This window comes from Falco punctatus (assembly GCF_963210335.1).
Source record: "Falco punctatus genome assembly, chromosome: 9".
In the NCBI taxonomy this organism is placed as follows: domain Eukaryota; kingdom Metazoa; phylum Chordata; class Aves; order Falconiformes; family Falconidae; genus Falco; species Falco punctatus.
The window spans coordinates 18,302,405-18,323,506 of record NC_137589.1 but is presented as its reverse complement, the minus strand read 5'-3'; the positions used below and the strand labels follow the sequence as shown (position 1 = coordinate 18,323,506).

General features: G+C 39.5%; 1 protein-coding gene across 1 annotated transcript in view; it reads left to right on the top strand.

Moving 5' to 3' along the window:
- Positions 1 to 8,930: 8,930 nt before the first annotated feature.
- CTNNA3 (catenin alpha 3) overlaps positions 8,931 to 21,102 on the top strand; it is a 523,251-nt gene continuing 511,079 nt past the window's right edge. Inside the window, exon 1 of the mRNA XM_080402757.1 lies at positions 8,931 to 20,140. Within this exon, the coding sequence (XP_080258883.1) occupies positions 20,116 to 20,140 (25 nt within the window). The 5' untranslated portion in view covers positions 8,931 to 20,115. The remainder of the gene's footprint in view (positions 20,141 to 21,102) is intronic.

Here is a 21,102-nt window from a genome sequence, read left to right as displayed (position 1 = left end):
TGGGTGTTCACTGCTGCTCTTTTATTTTTCAACTGCAAATTTTAAGGACAATCACTTTCGAGGAGAAAATGTTTACCAAATACAAATACTTCCTTAGACAGAGGAGACTTGTTGCTTTTCTGACAGACTGGCCTCTTATTTTTCAATATAAAATTTAAAATAACCACATATTTTGGTGTTGATCACTTGACTTTTCCAATCCCAGCAAGATCCCAGTGAAAAGGACATCTTGAAGTTGAAGAATTCCTAAAAAATCTTTATTGGATTGGTGCTTTGTCATCAGATCTACTAAAGCACTGAACCCTGTATTTTAGAAATAAGACACTTAAAATGGTCAGTAAAAGACCTGACAGCTGCTTCAGTGATGCACTGGAAAAGAAGGACTTGGTGCGAAGCTTGCACACTGTGTTTAGTATTTTGACTCTTTTGATACTGTGGTTTTATTTATTTGGAGTGCTACCCAAAGCTGCATTACACAAAATAGAGTTTTTCCTCATCTGTTCTGGATTACAGGGGTGGGTGGGATCTTCGAGTTCTAAAAGAACAAAAAAAGTCTTCAAATTCCTGATTAAACAAAATCAAGCTTTGTATGTGGAGAAGTTAGATTTTTTAATTTATCTGAAATATGCACATTCACTAAATATTTTGATATTTTTCAGAGTGACTTACATGTTGTACTGCCCTAAGCACACCACTTTAAGTTGCTGTTAGAACAGAAATATGCTAAGGTGAAAGTAGCATGTATACTGCACTTTAGCAAAGGATGCTTAAGTCAGTACTCCTGAATTTAAAAATTGTGTCTTCTGCAACATCTGATAAGATGTCTGATTCCAGTATCCCTTGGCACGTACCTTCACATGTGAGAACTTAAGAGAAATGCCTAGTGTTATGGTCACGTATTACACAGTGCCACTGTCAGTTATTTACCAGTTCAAGATTCCCTCTGAAGTGTAACCTCTAAGATTTGCATGTGCCCTGACAGAAACAAGCACTAAACCTGAAATCCCTGGAAGCCATGTTAGGGAGCACTTTGAAACGTTCATTTTGCTGCCAGCTTGAACAATTGGTTTTGACCCCTTTATTTTGTTCTGAGCAGAGATATTTTAATGTTTCCTCTTCCCCTGCCTCCATTTTCTCATCAAATTGAGTTGCGCTAATAAGATATGATGCTAGAAAGAATGGGTTTGCTTGTGTGTGGGGAGGGTTGTCACCTGTCTTTCAGAAAGATAGGAATGAAAAGTGGTTGTTCCTACTCTAGTGTATTTTGGCCTCTGTGGAAATATCCTTTTTCTTATTTCCAGCCTTCTCTTACCTGAATTTGCAAACTTTTAATCTCTTCATGAATGCTGGGGACACACATATGAGGCAATTGACAGCCGAGTGGTGCAAGGCCGGTCAGGAAGAGGGGATGTGTGTGTGCAGGGGGAAGTGCCTTGGTCTTATGCTTTTCCTGGTTATTAGTTGCATAATAACTTATGTGGGGTTTTCCCCCCTTGTTGCCAGATAGTGTGTATACGCTTCATGTCTGTGCAGAAGGCCATAAAGGACAGGAACAGATGATCTAGGGGTCTGTACTGGAGGTCCAGGAGTAATCCAACCAGCTTCCTTCCTGAAAGGGAAAGTTTGATGGAGCAAATGCATTCAATATAGAGTACCCTGCTGCTGACGAGACTTTATTTTGTATCAGTTGTAGGACATGCAGGCAGGACAACAGCCCTTTGGGCAAATAGGACACTGTGTGGAATGCTTTGGATTACTCCTGAGCTCTGTGCTGGGGCAGTGCCTGTCATGTCTACAGAGGGCCTAGAAGGTGGGCTTTGGAAAGAACGCTAACCTCAGTGTGCCCCTTTCCCACCTCCACCAAGTTTATCACGAGTGTTTTAGATGCAATGTTGGAAACTTGACCTGGGACCTATTGCTGCTTTTGTACTTTTGTTTCTTGGCAGCAGCAGGGCAGGAGTGTGTAGGCACGGCCTAATGAGTTGCAATAGGATAAATACTAGATAATCCCGCTGGTTGCTGCAGAGGCACCCTTAATAATGAGACGAGACACCAAGAGTAAAACCTGAACATTCTGAACAGTAGGAAAAGTTTGGGAGGAGAAAAAAAAAAAAAGTAAGCCGCACCGGGCCGCAGCGAGCAGGGTTCGAACCTGCGCGGGGAGACCCCATTGGATTTCAAGTCCAACGCCTTAACCACTCGGCCATCGCTGCTGCTGGTAGCAATCTGCCCGCGCTGATACTCTTACCCGTCCCTCTGGCGGCGGAAGTTCCCGCCCTCGGCCGCGCGAGGGGCCAATGGGCGCCGCCGCGCCCCCTGCGCGCTCGGCCACGGCCGCTGGGCCCGCCACGCTGCTGCTGCCGTGCCCAGCGGGCCCCGGGGCTGGCGCTGCCGGGCTGCGCTCGGTACCGCGGCTCGGCGCGACGGTGCCGAGTGCCGTGAGGCTGCGGGCTGTAGCTAGAAGCGCTGCCTCTCGCGCAGCGGCTTTGTTTTGGCTGCTGTGAACAGCGGCTCTGGCAGCTGGGGAGGCGGCCGGTCGCCGCGCCCGTCCCAGTGCAGGTGGTAACTTAATAAATTTCCCGTGCAGCTGTTCAGCTCAGCAAAAATAAATGTCAATTTACACCCGCCTGGGTGTTTCCATCCCGAAACGTGACGGCGGTGCGGGCCGCGGGGGAGGCGCGGCCACAACCGGAGCTGGCGGGAGCCCGGCGGCGTCGCGCGCGGCCCTGGGGGGTACCCTCGTGCCCCCCCCCCCCCCGCTTTACTAACTCTTCTCTCAACTGTTAGAAAAGTTCTCTATCGTGTGACTTTTACATGTAATTTAATTCACTGTAGCTATTTTTTCATCTAGCAATAGTTAGATGTGTCAGCAGTAGTAAATGGAAATTAAATCTAACGACTTCATATGCTACAATGGTTAAAAATTTAAGTTTTTCTTTTCACTTATTGCAGGGCTTATGCTAGGGATTGTACCCTATTTTCCCTCCTATCGTCACAGCTTTTGTTACTTTTTTTTTTTTTGTTAACACCTGGAATGATGGTGATGACTGTGCTTCCCCCTCCCAGGTTTTTATGAGTTACTGATCAAGAAGCACTCTCAATTACTCTTTAACTGTTACCAGCAACAAAAAACATTGCCGGATTAATAAAGACCTTAAAATAGGCTTAATGAAATAAGTCTCTTAAAACTTTTTCCCTGGAACCTGACCTGGGGAGTGCAGAGGACAGACAGACATTAGGAAGCATGAGGAATTTCTGTAATAGTCAAAGAAGTCAGTTATTTTGTCGTACTTAAATGGTAAAGAGAATTTAATAAATACTTAAGTTAGTACAGCTCTTAAAAAATCCTTACCTTTAATTGCTCATTAGTAGTTGGGAAGTTAGTTTGTGGTCATTGTCAGGCACCTCTGACTGCTCAGTTCTGCAGTACGAAAACCAATAGAGAACTTCTCATTAGTTTCTATGGGAAACAATAGCAACAGTGTTGACGGACCACTTGTAGAAACAGGGCTGATCCCTTAGCTATGTGTAGCAGCCCTGTAATCATCCCTCTGAAGTAGACGGTAAAAGGTTGGATCAATACAGAAAACTTGATAGATGTTAGTAATTCTTTTTTCTTGCACTTAACTGCATAGGGTTCAATGCTACTGTTTATATTATCTGAGTGTCTTTTTGTGTTACTGTGGATATATTACAAAAATAAAATCAAACTTCATTTAGAGTTTATGCTTGTGCTATTTGCTGTGGCTTAGATAGAGGAACATTCAAAAACAGTTAGATGCTCCTTAACATATAAATAAGGTCCATATGAAATGGTCCTTATTATCCTACTCTGTATCCCCCTATCTCACTCAGTAGTTTAGTGTCATAATAATCTTCCTTTAAATTGTTGCCTGTTTAATGTGCTTACACCCAAGGTGATTTGGTCTGTTTTGCTGATGTCCATGTAGTTTTGTGTGTTTGGGTAAGGTTCTCATAAGCTGCATTACATCTGATAAGATGCTGTCTTTATCCCATAGTGTACCTGGTTTCATATACAGGAAGATGAAAAGCAAGATTATACCAAATTTTCATGATAATGTAAATAGCAAATGTGTGAAGAGCAGGGTGAGGAAAAGTAGTGCCTTCAGTATACCAGGTTATAGCCGGGGGGAACTTCTTAAAGAGCAGATGCAGAAGTGGAGACAGTCAGAGATCATGTTTGCTTGTGGACAAACAAGTATTTCTCAGGTGTAAATTCCAGAAAAGACTTGTTGGGGCTTTTAATACCAAGCTTTTTTTTTTTTCTTTCTTCCTCTTTAATTGATTTGAGGAGAAGGAACAGAGCTGTTTACTTCTACACTAATGGATCTGCTGCAGATTTATTTCCTTTACAGAAAACAGACTACTTGAAATCCATACAAGTAATTTGTTTTAGGAAGATCTTATGAAATGCAAGAACATTTTTACTATTCAAATCCAAAGAAAACCAAAAGAACAACACATCAAAGTTCAGATTTGGTAATACCCCTTCAAGTAAGAGCATTTGTTCTAACTGTTCCTGAAGGGATTGAACCACAGCAGTTGATTTTTTCCCCTCCTTCTACAAAAATGTATGCATATGTGCTATATACTGGTCTTCACTTGCTTCTTACGCATATTTGCCACACAGCACATGCATGATGGATAGGACTGAGATTTCCAGTCACCTAGCAGGCAATTTGAAGCTTTGAGTGAACTGCTGCATATTTGTAAATCCTGGATGATCACACAAAATCTTTGCCTTCTGAATAAATGACATTTCTAGGGTGAGTAAAGGGCAGCAACTTAGACATTTATTCTGGTCATGAATGAAGGCCTTTTGCCAGTTAAAAGTTTTTTAATGACCTAGAGATCTGTGCAACAAATGGCATGTTACCACCGGAGTCTTTTATGTTATTTGCACAAAGTTATTTTACCCAGAAAACATTCACAGGAAAATTTTAAATGCTCTACATTCTGAATTTTGCCCATTTATTAAGGACATTTTGTAAAAGGGGAAAAATCCCCCTTATCTATATGAAATATAAAATATGCCTTACCTACTTTTCCAGATGCTTTGTTTTGTTACTCTGATTGGAGAAACATGCAAAAAAAATATTCTGTTATATTACTGGGAGTAATACATTTAAAATGTTCTTAAAGTCTAAATCAAAATGGTTTTGGTTTTAGACTACAGAAGTGATTCTTGCATTTCATTCTACTGAAGTAGTACGTAGTACAGTGGTTTCTGAGATCTCTAGACAATTTTTTCCTGTACTTCATTGAAGCAGGGTCTTTTTTAAATACTCCTTTTCTTGACTGAAATGTTAAATACAGTTAAGATTTTTTGATAGCTTTTTAAAATATAAATCTTCTGTAAGCTGAGAAAATGTGGAAAACTAAATCTACAGAGAGGTTTTGAGCTGCATAAAAAGAGAATTCAAGAGGAAAATGGAGAATCTGTATGTTTGTTACTGTTTTACATGGGTTTGATAGTAAGCAAAGTCAATGTGAATGGTATCATTAGTGTCTGTGCTATGCTATTTGATCTCTGTTCTGTTAGCTGCCCCAGACTATAATAGCACAATTCCGGCATCTCAGGAATTAAGTTAATTGGCGTCAATACTAAATCATGGAATCATGTTTTGGAGTTTGCATTTGACCTCCTTGTCAAGACATGTGTTTTAAATCTACTGAAAATTAGGCTGGAAAGGCAATTATATTCTGAAGCCATGCAAAATGCAGAAAACCCAAACAAGACACAGCAAAAATAAATTACAGTGTGGTCTCAGTAACAAACGAAGTTTGTTCTCTACTTGGAAGAAAGAGAGAGGTGGTTATAGATGTTGGGCTCAGATCGTATCAGCCCTTGGATTCAATGAAAATGCCTTCGCTCCCTATTAGCAAATCCAAGCTGGTTCTTTAAACCAGACTTACTGGATGCCAAAACAAAGATTACCAGTCTGAGCCCACAAATGGCAAGACAATGTCCTTTGGAGCACTGCATAGTTGAGCACAGTTTTGTGTGGTGACACAAAGACACATGGATCACTTATGAATTGTGCACCTGGAAATCCCTGGGTGCCTGATAGCTATGTAGGAATAGTTAATGTATTTCTAAGACCCCTGAGGTGTCAGGGTTTGGATCAGAGCTCGAGGGAACACTTAAATTCAGTTGTTCTCCAGCAGGTCTTCCTTGGAAGGTGAAACTATATAGCTGAACCATTCCAGGCCCATAGGCTTTTTATCAGGTTGAACACAGATTTGCAAACTTGAACACAGACTTGTAAAGACACATCTAAAACATCCATGCAGTATCCTGAGCCACTGAAACCTGGGAACAGACTCAGTGTTCCTTTTGTCTCACAATTTGCAATGTCTAACTTTTTATATTTTGAATTTAGGAGCCTTTATTTCCTAGCAGGACTAAGAAGAAACAACTTTTTTTTTTTTTTTTAAATGATAGTTGGCTTTATTTTGTATTCACGTGAATCTAGGACGTGAGTTAAATGTGCAATTTCATTAAAACTTAATAAATCATTAAATTTGTCTGACTTGTGTAAATGACACACTAAGTGTTATATTTAACCAATTACATTGAATGGAATCTTGAAAAATTCGGCGCCTGTCTCTCGTTAGAGAAAACTGTCACTTGAGCAATACTACAGGGACCTCCAGTGTTCTTTGTGCAAACTGCAAGTAAAAGAGCAGATGGGATGTTGCAGGTACTATATACAGGAGCAGGTTTAAGCACTTTCATATGATAACTTTTGAAGATGAGCAGTGATCAAAAAGGGATTATGGAAGAATGGTATCACTTGCAGAGTGCTACTTTAATTCTAGCACTTAGCTATGAAGTTGTGGTGTTCCCAAGACAGAGAGATCTTTCTACAGCTCAAATCACTGAAAATATTCTAAAGAAAGCCTCAACTAAAATAGCACTGCAGTGTTAAGTCCTAGATACTGCTCAACAATATCTTAAAAAGTCATTAAAACCTTGAGATACAAGCCTGAACTAAACTCTGAGTTAAAAGAGATGTAATAAGGTCTGCTGCCAAAAGCTGGAGAGCCTCCAAACGTACAGGTGTTCAGTTAATAAAGCATGCTACTTGCTGTACATAATCTTATTTTAAGACCTTAAAGTCAGAGATATTTGGATGCCTTTAAGAGGCTGAGACAATGTAAGGGGAGAGAGGTCAAAAGAAAACTGATTTGAGTAGGACAGAGCTTCCCCAGCATTCAAGCATTTCGATTCTGTACCTGAAACTGGTCCCCAGATCTGTTCTTTGGGACACAGAATGGAAAGTTTTAGCCATATAGTGTTTTCTGAAGTAAATTCTTATTTTTATTGGTTGTATGGTTTAGGCATTCAGTTTTGTTACATGATCTACAAAAACTAATAGATAGAATGAGAGAAATACCAAACAAATATACTTCAGTATGCAGCATTATTTTTGCTACTGTTATTCATTAGTTTCTTCAGTAAGAAAACATGAAATTACGTAGTCTAGTGGCGCTAGCATTATCTGTTGTAATACACAATTTGTGTTGGGTTTGTTAATTCATTCACATTCTCCAAGGGAGATGCAGAATTCACTCTTGAATATTCCAAGTAACATATAAGCACATAGTCACTGTTTCACTGACGTTGCTGTAAATGTGTCTTGTAATCTTAGGCAGAATCTAATCTAACTTTTCTGTTGCAAGCATCACAGACATAACATATTAACAGATGTCTAGCAGGAGTATATGTTGAAACTTGCATTTGAAAAGCTGATCCAGACCAGCAAAGTAAAAAGCCACAAAGTAAATGCATGAGAAGGGATGGAATAGGGATTACCAAATTAACATTGCACTTGAGGTCAAAAAAGGTGAGAAAACTGAAGTGTTGAAATGCTTGCGGCTCAGTTCTATATTTCTAGAATCGACAGTAATAACAGAGATTATTTAATGCTGAAGAATATATTTGCATGCTGATTATCACTTGCACATTTCTTCTACTGATTGGTTAAACTGTCCAAATTCCTATTAAAAGATTTTGCAGTATCTGTCCTCTTTACTTACAGAAGTTAAACACTTGGGGGAAAAAAAATGGACAAACTATCCTAGTACCACTATTTTATATAACAGTCCTAAACCAGATTTTTCTCTCTCCATTATCTATTCCAGTGTCCAGCTTTTGCCAATTTTAAGTGACTGAGAAATGAAACTTTTAAGACTCCTTTAGGAGATTAAATCTACTTTCCAAAATACACATATCCATTGGGAAATTTTATCTGCTATCTTGTGCTCATTTTTGGCCAGTTAAATCTTCATTAAAAGCCCATGAGATACACTAAAGCTTTTCTTTTTTTAGTTTACTTCACATTTAGTCCTGTCATGAAGAAAAACTCTAAGCACTGATGGTTTTCATTTAGTTTGCATTTCCAAAGCAATTTTCAGTTTATGAAAACTTTCTAAATACCAGAATCCTTCCTGAAGGCTGTCACCTGTAATTTTTATTCCCATTTAAAAACAAGTGCCATAGGTTCCAAAATTCTAAAATTATAGAACAATACATTCATAAAGCAGTGTTATATGTATGAATTCTCATAATGAGCTAATTCTTTGACAACATCATTGTGTACAAATTAACCATATATATGCATAAACATTGCTAATTTTAGCCTATGACATACCAAAATGTTTTAGTTAGGCTTTCAGTTTTATATCTAGTCATCTTCAGGGCTTCTCAATGGCCACTGGAAAGTATTTTTGAAGAATTGCTTATACCATTCTGAAACAGGGGAGCTTACTTGCCCACTAGGGACAAGGATCTCCCCCTGATGCCTGTGAAAGGTGACCCAAGCAGCTGGCCAAGGCACCTAAAAGCCTTGAATGCTTCTTCATAGAAGAATATAACATGCATATAACATGCAGGCAGATAGATTCTGCCTAAGATTACAAGACACATTTACAGCAACGTCAGTGAAACAGTGACTTTGTGCTTATATGTTACTTGGAATATTCAAGAGTGAATTCTGCATCTCCCTTGGAGAATGTGAATGAATTAACAAACCCAACACAAATTGTGTATTACAACAGATAATGCTAGCGCCACTAGACTACGTAATTTCATGTTTTCTTACTGAAGAAACTAATGAATAACAGTAGCAAAAATAATGCTGCATACTGAAGTATATTTGTTTGGTATTTCTCTCATTCTATCTATTAGTTTTTGTAGATCATGTAACAAAACTGAATGCCTAAACCATACAACCAATAAAAATAAGAATTTACTTCAGAAAACACTATATGGCTAAAACTTTCCATTCTGTGTCCCAAAGAACAGATCTGGGGACCAGTTTCAGGTACAGAATCGAAAGTGGCTTCATTTTGGAGCTACTACATAATGATGTTACGGCCTGCCCCTATAGTCTGTTTCATAAACTCCTCCACATAATTTGTTGATGCTGTGCTGTACACCCCTACTCTTAGTCCACTTATTCAAATTTTTAAATACAGAATTAGTTTATAACATTACTCCTCTTATTAAAACATGCTGTATTTCATTTATCCTAAACCTCGAGAGTTCTTTTGGCATCTCCAATATCACTGAAAAGCCCTTTAGGGATCACTTGCTGTTTTCATCTATGTTATACATAATTTATATATATTCATGGTGTAAGACTGATGTTATATGCATGTTATTTCTGGTGTGCTACAATATACTTACAATCATTTAGGGTCATTTGGGTAAAAGTGATTTATTTAGCTTTTCTCCAAGTTTTTGTTGCTAGTTCCATTAAGACATTTGGAGACTATTAGATATGAATGCTAAATAAAACAAAAAGCTATTATTCATCACTTAGAGTTCTAACCACTACACCAAATTAACTTGCCTGTGAAACAGATACTAATTTAGTATGATTTTTTTTGTGTGCTTTATGAGAATTGTCCCTAATTAAGTCGTCAATAGAGTTGTCAAGTTTCAAAGAGTTTGCATTTCATCATGCTATGTTTTCTGGCACAATTTATTTAAAAAAGAACCTAGGTAACTTTTCCATGACATGGGTATGTTTCCTACTTTCTTTCCTAGTTCAGAACCCTGTACTGTGCTCCTATTCACTGTTTATTATTAAACCTGGTCTGTCCCTCCCCCTGATTTAGCACTGTGCTTCCCTGTTTCATGGCTCCTGTCCCTTTCTTGGGGCTAGTAAGATGGTGCTCTGCTTTCCTTCTGTTTGGTTGAAAACATTTTGACACAAGTATACTAAAATTCTGTATTAAGGGATTGCTGACTTGTGAAGTATTTTACTGCCTTGGCTTTATTTGCTTAACTCCACATTCACAGCACCAGGATCTATTGCTAATGACTGAAATGCCTTTCCTGGTATGATAAAATGCAAGAGAACTTTCAGTCAACCAAAGTGCTTAAGAATTGACACAATCTGATCTAGCAATCATGCGTTACCATTAGAAATGTTGAATGGGATCCTGCTATCTTAAATGAAAAGGCTATTTAATGAATATTGCAGATGTTTATCTGGATAATGGAAAAGATTAAAGCCCTTACCTTTATTAAGATATTAATTACTGGTTGGGAGATGGTAGCATTTTTAAAAACTTCTAATGCCTTTGCTACTTAGAAGTCAGAGCTCTTCTCTGGCTTCCCCTCTCCTGGTCTCCCTCAGCTACGAATAGGGAGTACCAATATGGTCTCTGAGACACAGCTCTAATAACACAGCAAGGAAGGTTTTGTATTTCCAGCAGACATCTGGTCCCTGTAAGAACAAGGACTGGTGATTGTGAGACTTCTCCCAGCTGCTTGTAAAATGTCTCATCGGCCTCTTAATCCTGGCTGGGTGGTTTATAACAGACTCCCACCAGAATATCTGCCTTGTTGGCCTTCCCTCTGATTCTTACCCACAAACCCTGAACGCTATTGTCACCATCATTAAGCTCTAGGCAGTCCAAACACTCCCTGACATACAGGGCTATCCCGCTGCTTCTCCTTCCTTGTCTGTTCCTTCTGAAGAGTTTGTAGCCACCCACTGCAGCACTCCAGTCGTGTGAGTCATCCCACCATATTTCCATGATGGTGACTATGTCATAGCCCTCCTGCTGCATGATGGCTTCCAGCTCCTCCCATTTGCTGCCCATCTTTTGGGCATTGGCACAGATGCGCTTCAGCTGTGCTATGGATCTCACCAGCAACACTGGGGTGCTGCCCCCAGGCTCATCTCTAATGATCAGGGTTTTATTCTCTTCCCACTTCAAATCTAGTTTAAATGTCTCTCAGGAAGCCCTGCTAACTCCTGAGCTAGAATCCTTTTCCCCCTTTCAGACAGGAGAACCCCATTAGTGGCCAGCAGGCCTGTGGCCCTGTGATCAACAAACCCCAAAATGTAGCCAGTGATGCCAGGCCGGGGGCCACGTATTGATCCGTCTGACCTTCCCATTGCAGGCCCCAGTGCTCCCTGCAGCCGGCAGGGCAGAAGAGAGCACTGCCTGGCTCCTGATCCCTCAGCCAGGCGCCCCAAGGCCCCGAGGCCTCTCTTGGCTGCCCTCAGACTTCTTGTTGTTTGGACTTCATCATTGCCCACTTGGAAAACCAGTAATTGTTAATAATCTGAGGGCCGTACCAGAAAAGAATTTTTTTCTGGTAGCACCCCTTACCTGGGCACCAGGGAGGCAGCAGACTTTCCTGTGGGCTGGCTCTAGTCGGCATACCAGGCCTCTGCTCCTGTCAGAGCGGAGTCACTGATGACAGTCACCTTTCTTCCTTTCCTAGCAGAGCTGGCCATGATGTGTGGGGGTGATCAACTCTCCCTGGGCAACTCCTCCAACATGGACAGGCTTTTGTCCACACCATCATTTCCTGGCCTGCTTGTTCCAGAGCTGCACACATACTGCATAGGAGTAGCAGGGAAGGTGAAGAAGGCCAGGGGGTGACTTGCCTGCTGCCCCAAGCAGGGACCTGACTCTATTCCTCCCTGTCACTTCAAACCCCTCCATCTGCCTGCTGGTGAGTAGGCTGGGGAGGCTCCGCATTCTGTGATGTGTCCATGCGGTGCATTTGCCTCAGCGATGGCAGGGAGCGGGTCTGCCAGCCTCCTTTGTTCTCACACTCCCTGATACTCCTAAAGCGTTCATCTTACCCTTCTTAGCTCTGCCACGAGGCTGAACTGATCATCCACCTGGTGGCTCCTCACACAGGTGTTATCCCAGCTGCCCTGGGACAGCAGTGACAAGCTGGGGCACTCCCTGCACTCCCTGGCCCAGACAGCTGCGTGCTTTTGTGCGAGCTGCGTCTGAGGCACCAGACGGTGCTTTTGGCTGAGAGGAAACCACGGCTAGGTTTCTTCTGAAGGGCAGACGACCACTGCGGGCCTCTTTTTGACCTCTTTGAGCTGTCAGGGTGACAGTGCGCCCCATGCGCCAGCCGCCGCGGCACCCCCGGTAGCTCGTGCCCTGGGGTTACTCTTGTAGTGTCGGGGTTTGGCCGCCTTCGCGCCGGGCCCTGCGTGCGCTGAGGCGCAGCTGCCGCTCGCCGCTTCCCGCGCTGAGGGGCCGGGGCTCCGCCCTCACCCTGTCTCGCCGCTTCCCGCGCTGAGGGGGCTGGCGTTCCTCCCCCTCGCCCTTGCTTCCCGCTTTTGGCGGTTCGCAGAAAGCTCCCCACGGTCTTTCAGCGTGATCCTCCGCCCCAGAGTACCCCTGCCAGAGTAGCAGGCCTGGCAGGCTTCTCAGGTTGGTGCTTGGTTGGTTCTTTTTGTTTTGAAAAATTGAAGAATAAACTCCCTTGGTATGAGGGAATGACATTACTCCAGTGTATAGACTTCTTGTAATTTGTCAGAGGAATTGCTGAACTGCTGGTCTGTAAGAAGCTACTGAATTCTATAAGTACCTCAGCGACTGATCACCTGTTTTGTGAATTTATTACATGTAACAGAAAAGGACAGAAATCTTTGAACAAAGGAATAACTTAATCTAAAAATGCACTTTAAAAAAAAAAAATACAGATATAGCACAAGGGATTTGAGGAAAAACTCCCAACAAGTTTCATTTTGTGATTAATGTAGTTTCCACGGCAGAATGACTGGTATTTCTGTGGTGAGAACTCATTTTCCTGTGTGGAGGCCATTGAATTGGACTGACCAGCCAAAGACTGCACAACAACAGATTAAAACTGCTCAGTGAAGTTAGCGAGGGATGGGATAGGTGTTGAAGTCAGAGGATTAGATTTACCAATATGTAATGTTATGATATAAGGAGTTAGGACTGGTTAATAGAGAACAGATATTAAAGAGGCTGTTAAGAAAATCTGGAATACAGCCAGGGTGCAGAAGTATGGTATATAGTATACAGTAATCCATACCATTAACATATTTTTAGATATTGTGTGTGGAATATTTTAATGCTACTTAAGAATTGGTACTGCAGTGGCATTTGCAGTGGGTACTGCATAACTTCAAAACTTTAAATGTTTACTTGCAATGATGTGCCTACCACTTTGTTTCACAGGTGACATATCAAACCCAAGTTTGAGTGGAAAACCTTTCTAACAACGAATTGATAAGAGGATTTATTACGTTAAAGACAACTTGGGAATGATTCAGGTGCCTGAGCATAGGTGTGTAGAGCCATTTTAGACACTTTTGGCCTCATAAAGCATGCTCATATCCAGCCTTGGCATATCTGGTTGAAGTCTGTGGGCGACCTGCGATACACTGAAGGTTTATGTGATGGATACCCTGCAGTATCTAAAATGGCACCAGCTGCTTAGCTTAAGTGACTGAATCCCATTCCTCATTTGATAATGCAGATGACAGGTCAAAGAACTTTAAATAAAACTAGCATTTTTCCACACCTCTCCTTTATGTACCTATTAAAATAAGGAGGATGTCTGTTCACAACTGTAGTAATGTGTTTCATGAATGAAGCACCGGTGTAGTTACAAAGATCTAATGATTTAAAAAATTGCAATAGGCATCATCTACATAACTCCACTTGTCTATATTGAATCTTGCAGTTAAGTGAATTGTGGTTTTGTTTGTTCTTCACTTTCAAATAACATTAATGAAGTAAACAAGATAGCTAAGAAATACTGAGAAGTACTAACTGCAGTTAGTAAGATTTAGACTTGGATTGCATCACGTAGTTTTAATATAGTGCTCAGAAAATTTAATCTTTCTTAGTCTAGCAGCTTGCGTCCCTGACTATTGTTGTTCATGTCTTCTAAATTCATGAGTTGAAGGTGAGCAAAGGAAGAATTATCTCTCAAGGTTGAAACTTGAAAAAATTCTGAGATGAATGAATTATGAATAAAGTTGTAAGTTTAACATGGCAATACCAGGTACATTTCCCCATAATAAATTATTATATCATCTAGGAAAGTCTGCTTAGTTTCTATGAATAATATATAATGCTATTGCAGGGGAAAAAAGTATTCTGTAAGATGTTCTTTATACACTTTTTATCTGACTTTCAAATCTTTTCCTTCTATGCAGCTTTAAGTGCAGAAGATGCTACTGAAATGGCTTGGCCCAAATGTGATTGATTTTTATTTTTTATTTTTGTGTTCCATCCAACTATTTCAGTACTCTCTCTTATGTCTGTCCAAGTCTTGTTTTTTTCCTCACTTATGAATAGTCACAATATGTACTTATTCCTCAGATGCCCTTTTTACCTCTAAATCAACTAAAAATAGCCAAGCTGCTATGGCTGAAATTTTCCAAAAAGAAAATTCAGCTAGAGGCATGGACCTCATACAAATTTTCAGACTGAATAGTTTAAGACCATTAAGATCTTAAGCAGCAGAATAGAGTCTCTAGCAGAATAGGTATAAATATTGAGCAACCTCTACCTTTTTGGAGTTTCCAGAGTTTTTTTTACATGAGTGGTATTGCATGCTGTGCTTCAGGGTACTCAACTTCGCTATAATAGCAAATTAACAAAACTTCAATCATATCCATTTCTTAAATGGCTGCCTTGCTGGAAAATCTTACACATGTGAGATTATTGACCTGGAAGTATGTTTTGAGTGTTTTGTGAAGGTTAATGAAGAAGATTGTCATGTACAGCATGGTTTGTATGAACTTTTAGGATATGTAGGTTGCAACTATATTTGGCCAGGCTTTTACAATAGTGGCCTTTGCTTTCCCTCTTCCCTTTCCCCTCCCATGTACAACCTAAACCTCATCAATTTCAGAGGGGGCTTTGCCACTGATTTAAATGGTGTCTGATTTCTGGTCTAAAAGCTCAGTGCCAAACTATGTTTGCAAGACTAGGAAAGAGCTTGGGGTTTCTTTAAGTGGTATTTTCAGTAGCAAGTTGTCAGTGAAGTCAGGAACTAACAGTTTAGGGGGAGGTCCTAAGTGGGTAGTGCCCTCCCCACTTTAATTCTCTTCCCCTCCTATTTCATTTCTCATAGGTTAGGAATGACAAGTAACCATTTGCTGTCTTACTGTCAGTGCCTCTGGAGTCCAGCTGCATCAAGAAGAGTTCTTCACAGAGCTGTTTCTAGAATCTCTTAGATTCTTGATATAGAAGGTAAGATTGAAGAGAAATGAAGGGAATTTTCCACTTAGTGAAAGTACACGAAGCTGTGAGTGGAACTATAGTTGCTTAATCAAATGATCACTTCAAAAGTTTGAGATAAAAAGCTGGTTTTCTTAACCAGCTTTTTAGAAGAAGAACTTCTAAACATGATATTTTAAATGTTCTGAGTATTTTAAATTGTCATAGTCTTGTCACTTGAAGCCAGTAGTCAAAGTTTTGCAATGTGTTTTTGTGTTTTCCAAATGTGAAAAAACATATTGGAATATTGGAAAAGGAAGTATAAAATTTTGCGTGGATGCTGTTATTTTAAAAGGTTTAATTTACCTCCTGGTACTTTGCTGGATTTTGTGTCTAATGCAAGGAAAGTTTATGTATACGTACATTTATCACCTCGGTGTTGAAAATACTGAATTACTCTACCAGGCAATTTTATACAGCTGTTTCTGATTTTAAAATATGAAAGGCACTTGTTTATAAGTGAGGGGTGATGGAGGGCTGTTATGTTCAATATAACGATTGGTATATTTCTAAAACTTCCTGTATACTAAGACAATTTTCCATTATGGAAAATCCATTTGGATTCCTCTTATTAAAGGCAAGCTATGTTCAAAGCTAGTGAAGCCCAAAAGACATCCAACAGCAAAGAATTAGGCCTGGTGAAAAATGCATAATGATGCTGTTCTCTTCTATTCCTAATCAGCTGGTTGATGTTAGGAAACTTATCCACCTTGGGAACAAAATTCGGTTGGTTTTGGTTTTTTTTCTTTTTTTTGTGGTTGCTCTTTAGCCATTATGCTCTTGAGTTGGAATGAGAATGGAGGTCAAAATGGGCAGGAATGTCTTCAGTCATTATTTCTGAAGCTGTTTCACCAGAACTGATGTATCAACTAAGTAGGGTTTTTCTTCTGAGCTACATTTTGATTTGAAATTGGTTTTCTGACTTGATAGTGGAAATAAAGTGCTGTGCAGTATCAGGAGCCCTGTGGGAACAATTAATCTGTATGTCAATGGTCTGCCCATGTATAGAGGCATGGCATGGTGGGAATATGGTTTTGCTTATGTACTGTCTCCTGTTCTTTAGATCGTGCTTTTGTAGGTGTTAGCTAACTAGCTGCTTGCCAATATCCAAAATGCTGCAGTTTCTGAGAACCATTTCTCTTATTTTCATGCATATCTCAAAGTTATATACTTAAGAAGTATCAATCACGTATGGTACCCTTAATTTTGGGGTGGTTTTATGCGTGTCTGTAGACAACTGGGAACAATTATGCTATGTGGGTCACTGGACAAAACAAATAATGCAAGCCTTTATTTCAACTTGAAAACAGTTACATAAAATGGTACATGATGGTGAGGCATCCAGGGATAATGCATGGGTATGAAACAAGAAAATCACTTGGCAAGAGTAGCAGCTCTAGAAAGAGAAGGGTAAACCATGTCTTTTTACCTCATTGCAACTAAGAGACATTGGTTAAGCAAAACAGTATAGTATAATTTTGCAATAGATAACCCTCTGCAGATAACAAAAAGGGGAAATCAGGACATTGCATTTAACAAAAATAAAATGTAAAAACCTTTCAGTAGCACATCATGGGATTTTTTTGTTGTCTGTTTTTTTTAATGAGTTGAACAATATCCTATTTTTAGTGGAAGGTCAACTTGAACTTTATTTAAACACAGTCTCTGGTTCTGAATAGAGATAGGAACACTTTTAACAGTGATAACAAAAGGGAGGGCTTGGAGCCAGACCTTCTTAACCTATCATTACCAGCACAGGATAGCCATCCATGTAGGAGCTATATGCCACTTAAACAGAGATCCTTGTTTCGTGCTTGAAGTGCAGGCAGTGAAAATAGCACAGACACTTAACCAATCTCAATGGATTTTTTTTCTTTAAGAATTTGAAATGTCTCCAAAGAGTATTAATGAAAACCTTTTCTTTTTGAATTAAATGAATCTGATGTCACACCACCTTCTTTTTTTGAAGTGAATGCTTTTTCAGTATGTTCAATATTACAACTGCAGTTCAGGACCAAAAGCTCCAGTACCTGCAAAAATGTACCTGGTAGACATGTTATGAAGATAAGATTGTTAAAGCATTTCTAAACCAAGCAGGATTGCTTTGGTTCTACTGTCACCCACTAGAATGTCATTGATATCAGTGGAATTATTTAGTTTACTGCTAATACAGTGAGAACATTGTCAGGTTCACACGTTTCTATGGTTCCACTTCCATGGAGAAGATTTTCCTTGCTGTGGCTCTAGGCTCAGGACCATAATGCACATATTTTTGATAGCTGTTGGTTGGAAAGCACAGCCTGGCATGCTGGTGCCAAAGCCAAAAGTTCCGTAGCTGGTCAGGCTGTAGGAGTCACACCTCTGCTGGAACATCTCCTAGAATTCATCAGTGTGTCGCAACTGGCTGGAAGTGCGTGCATTCAACCAAGGCAGTAATTTTGACAGTGTGTTTAAGGGAGAAGAGTGTATTAGCTGACCTTACTAAGAATAATACTGGTATCGGGATAACTTCGACATAAGTATGGAAGATGAAATTATATTCTTTAGATTTATAGTGTAAATAGTATTTGGAAATGTTTTACTGCCCTTAGCCTGCTTATTGGTCTCAGTTAAAGAAAGTTTGAGTAAGATGCTGTAGTGACTAGATGGTGTATTTCAGCACTCCATCCCTGATTCTGCCACTGGCATTCTGTGTGATCTTGAATAAATAATTTTTCCTCTGTGATTCTGTTTCCTTATGTTGTATTGGAAGACAACCTCTGCTTGAAAAAGTACTTTCAGGGAATGCATTGTAGAAAAAGTAGGCTTGACTATTAAACAGGGAAAGAGAGCGTGTTCTGAGTGTTATAACCCTGGGAAAAATCTTTATTTGTTATCTCACTAGAGATCAGAAAGTCAGCATGAGACAAGTTCATGGAGGTGTGATGCTTTCCCCCATCTCAAACATTTTTTTCCATAAACCTTAATTAAACCTTTTCATGCCAGTAGGTCAGTCATAACCTGTTCCTTGCCATTTGTATTTTCCAGTATCCAGTAAGAACTAGGCTTAAGCTGTGTTCTTTTCCTTGGTATATTCATTATAAGGGATGATGTATGACACTATTTATGCTGAGAAGTATGTTGAAGAACTTAACAGAAACCTTATGTCCTTGGGAATTTCATCTGCTTTTCAGATGTGGTTGAAGTTGGCCAATGGATTGGAAAAGTACTCTAGGGAGAAAGCAGGCACAGACAGAAGTGAAAGGGAATGTAAAAAGAAAAAAAAAGTTGTTATTTTTTTTTTCTTCTCTTAGGTTTAAAAATTATCTTCCAATTACTTCACTGTAGGTCTACATCTAAATGCAAAGCCAGTTTAAATAAAATAATCTTCAGTGGATGAATGTTATTAATGGATCTGAATCTTGTCACCTTCTTCAGTTCTCCAGCTCATCTTTCCTTTGTGGTATCTTTGCATTAACAGACGTGTTTCGTGTTACTAGTGATAAGAAGTGATAAAATCTGAGGTAGTTAGTGTGTAACCTGACAGCTTTGTATGGAAATTTAAAAATTTGGCAGGTGCATTATAGGTTTTTCCTGGTGTTAAATGGCCAGATCCTTCCAGGTGCCAGAGGTATTGCTCCATTCCAGACATGTTCTGGCCCACAAAGTTCTTCAAGCAAAAAAAACCCATGCTGTTGTATTGAAAATGGAACTAGTACATTTTTAGCATTCTGAATATCTTAGTTCATGGATCAGCTAAAGGATTAAAGAAAAATGCGGTGACTGTTTTTGTGGCTTCTGCAAAATCTGATTTCCAGTTGCTGTACTGACTCTGCAGAAAGAGACTAACAAATTCTATTCAGAGAGTGGTGTTGGCACCAACTGATGAAGCTGTATAATAAATATTGAAATGAAGAACAAATAATCAAATATATTACATACTCTCAGCAATGTTTCACATCCTGGAAGTCCTCAAGTGTCCTGTCCATGTGTATCTTGTTTAAAAATACTAATCCAGACTAATATATTTTGTGTTCCCTGTTTTTTAGAAGGTAATAGGCCTGTGCATTTTATGAAATTGATAGGATAATACATTTTATGTCTGTGTTCAATAGAAAAAAAACCCTAGAGAAAACAAATTTGGTGCCAAGTTGCTGGGTGATAGCCTTATGAATCCCTTTGCTGTCCAGCTCAAAAGTCTGAGACTGAGTCATTGCCTCGAGACAGCAGTTGGCATACAATCAGAATGTATAGGAAAACAGTAGCTGTTCTGAAAATTGCAAGAATAATCACCAGAAGTATCAATAATGACATGTTTCATGTCATCTAATTGTTCAAAAGCTTTTTAACTTTACATTTTTTTTACATATTTGTGCTCTAGTATATAGCTTTAAGGATGCCCATCCCCCTGCCACCCCTCCAGCAGCCACTGTGTCCTGTCAGTCATCCTGAAATACACTGGAGAGCTTGTCAGGCAGTCCCTTGCAGATGCCTCAGAAGCCTAATAGTGAGCCTTAGCAGTTGCACTGAAGTTCCTAACACAAGGAAATTACATAGGCAGTTGCTTTAGTGCTGAATATGGACCATATATATTCTAGGATAGGTGAGTGATGTGCTATTGGCTTTCTAATGATCTAGCAGGAAATGGATTCTAAAGTTAACGTTTTCTAATTTATGCAGAATATCTTTGGCTCTGCTTTCTGACATGAATTAGTTTATTTATGTCCGTATAAAGTGTACTTATAGATTGTTTAAAAGCTCTAGGTACTATGTTCACATTCTATTGCAGATGGATACAGACTGACTTTTTCTGGTGTCTTTTTTTCTTACACCAAAAGATTCAGCAGTTTCAGTTTGGACACATCTGCTGAAAAGACAAAATTCTCATTATCTTAAAGTTTGTAGCACTTGTTAGGAGTGTTCAAGGTGGCTGCTTTTCTGACTGTTCTGACACATAACTGTATCTCGTGACACATGCTTAACATCCTAAGTGTTGTAAGAGCTGTTGGTCTACAGTGCTGAAATTGCCTACTGTAAAGGTTAATATAACGGAGTGTGAGGTTATAGCAGCCTTTTACCAGAATATCTCACAGTCAAGATCCCTACTGTGATTAGACTGCATATTATACTGGAGTAGAAATACATATTTTTAAAAACATAGACTATGGACTGTGATTCTCATGTTTTTCCTGAGGCAAGCACCAAAATTTATTGCCTCAATGAAGATAATCAGGAAGGACAGAAGTTCACTTTCTAAGTGGAAATATCAGAGAAAACCCCCAAATGATCTTTACTTTCTATCACCTATTATCCTTGCCTTGATTTAAAAAATAAAAATTAAAAAAAATCCTATTTAAACACTGATTAGCTAATGTAAATAACAATAAGGTAAGCCTGGCAAGTTAAAAATAAAATGTCAAGGTATCAAAATTATTTTAAGGTTTTGTAGTTTTCACTGCATTGGCTTGCAAACTTGTTTCCATATTTTCAGGAAACATTAGAGTTTTACTTTAAAAAAACCCCATGGACTAGAATCAGCAAGTGAGAACTTAAGTAAGTTACTTA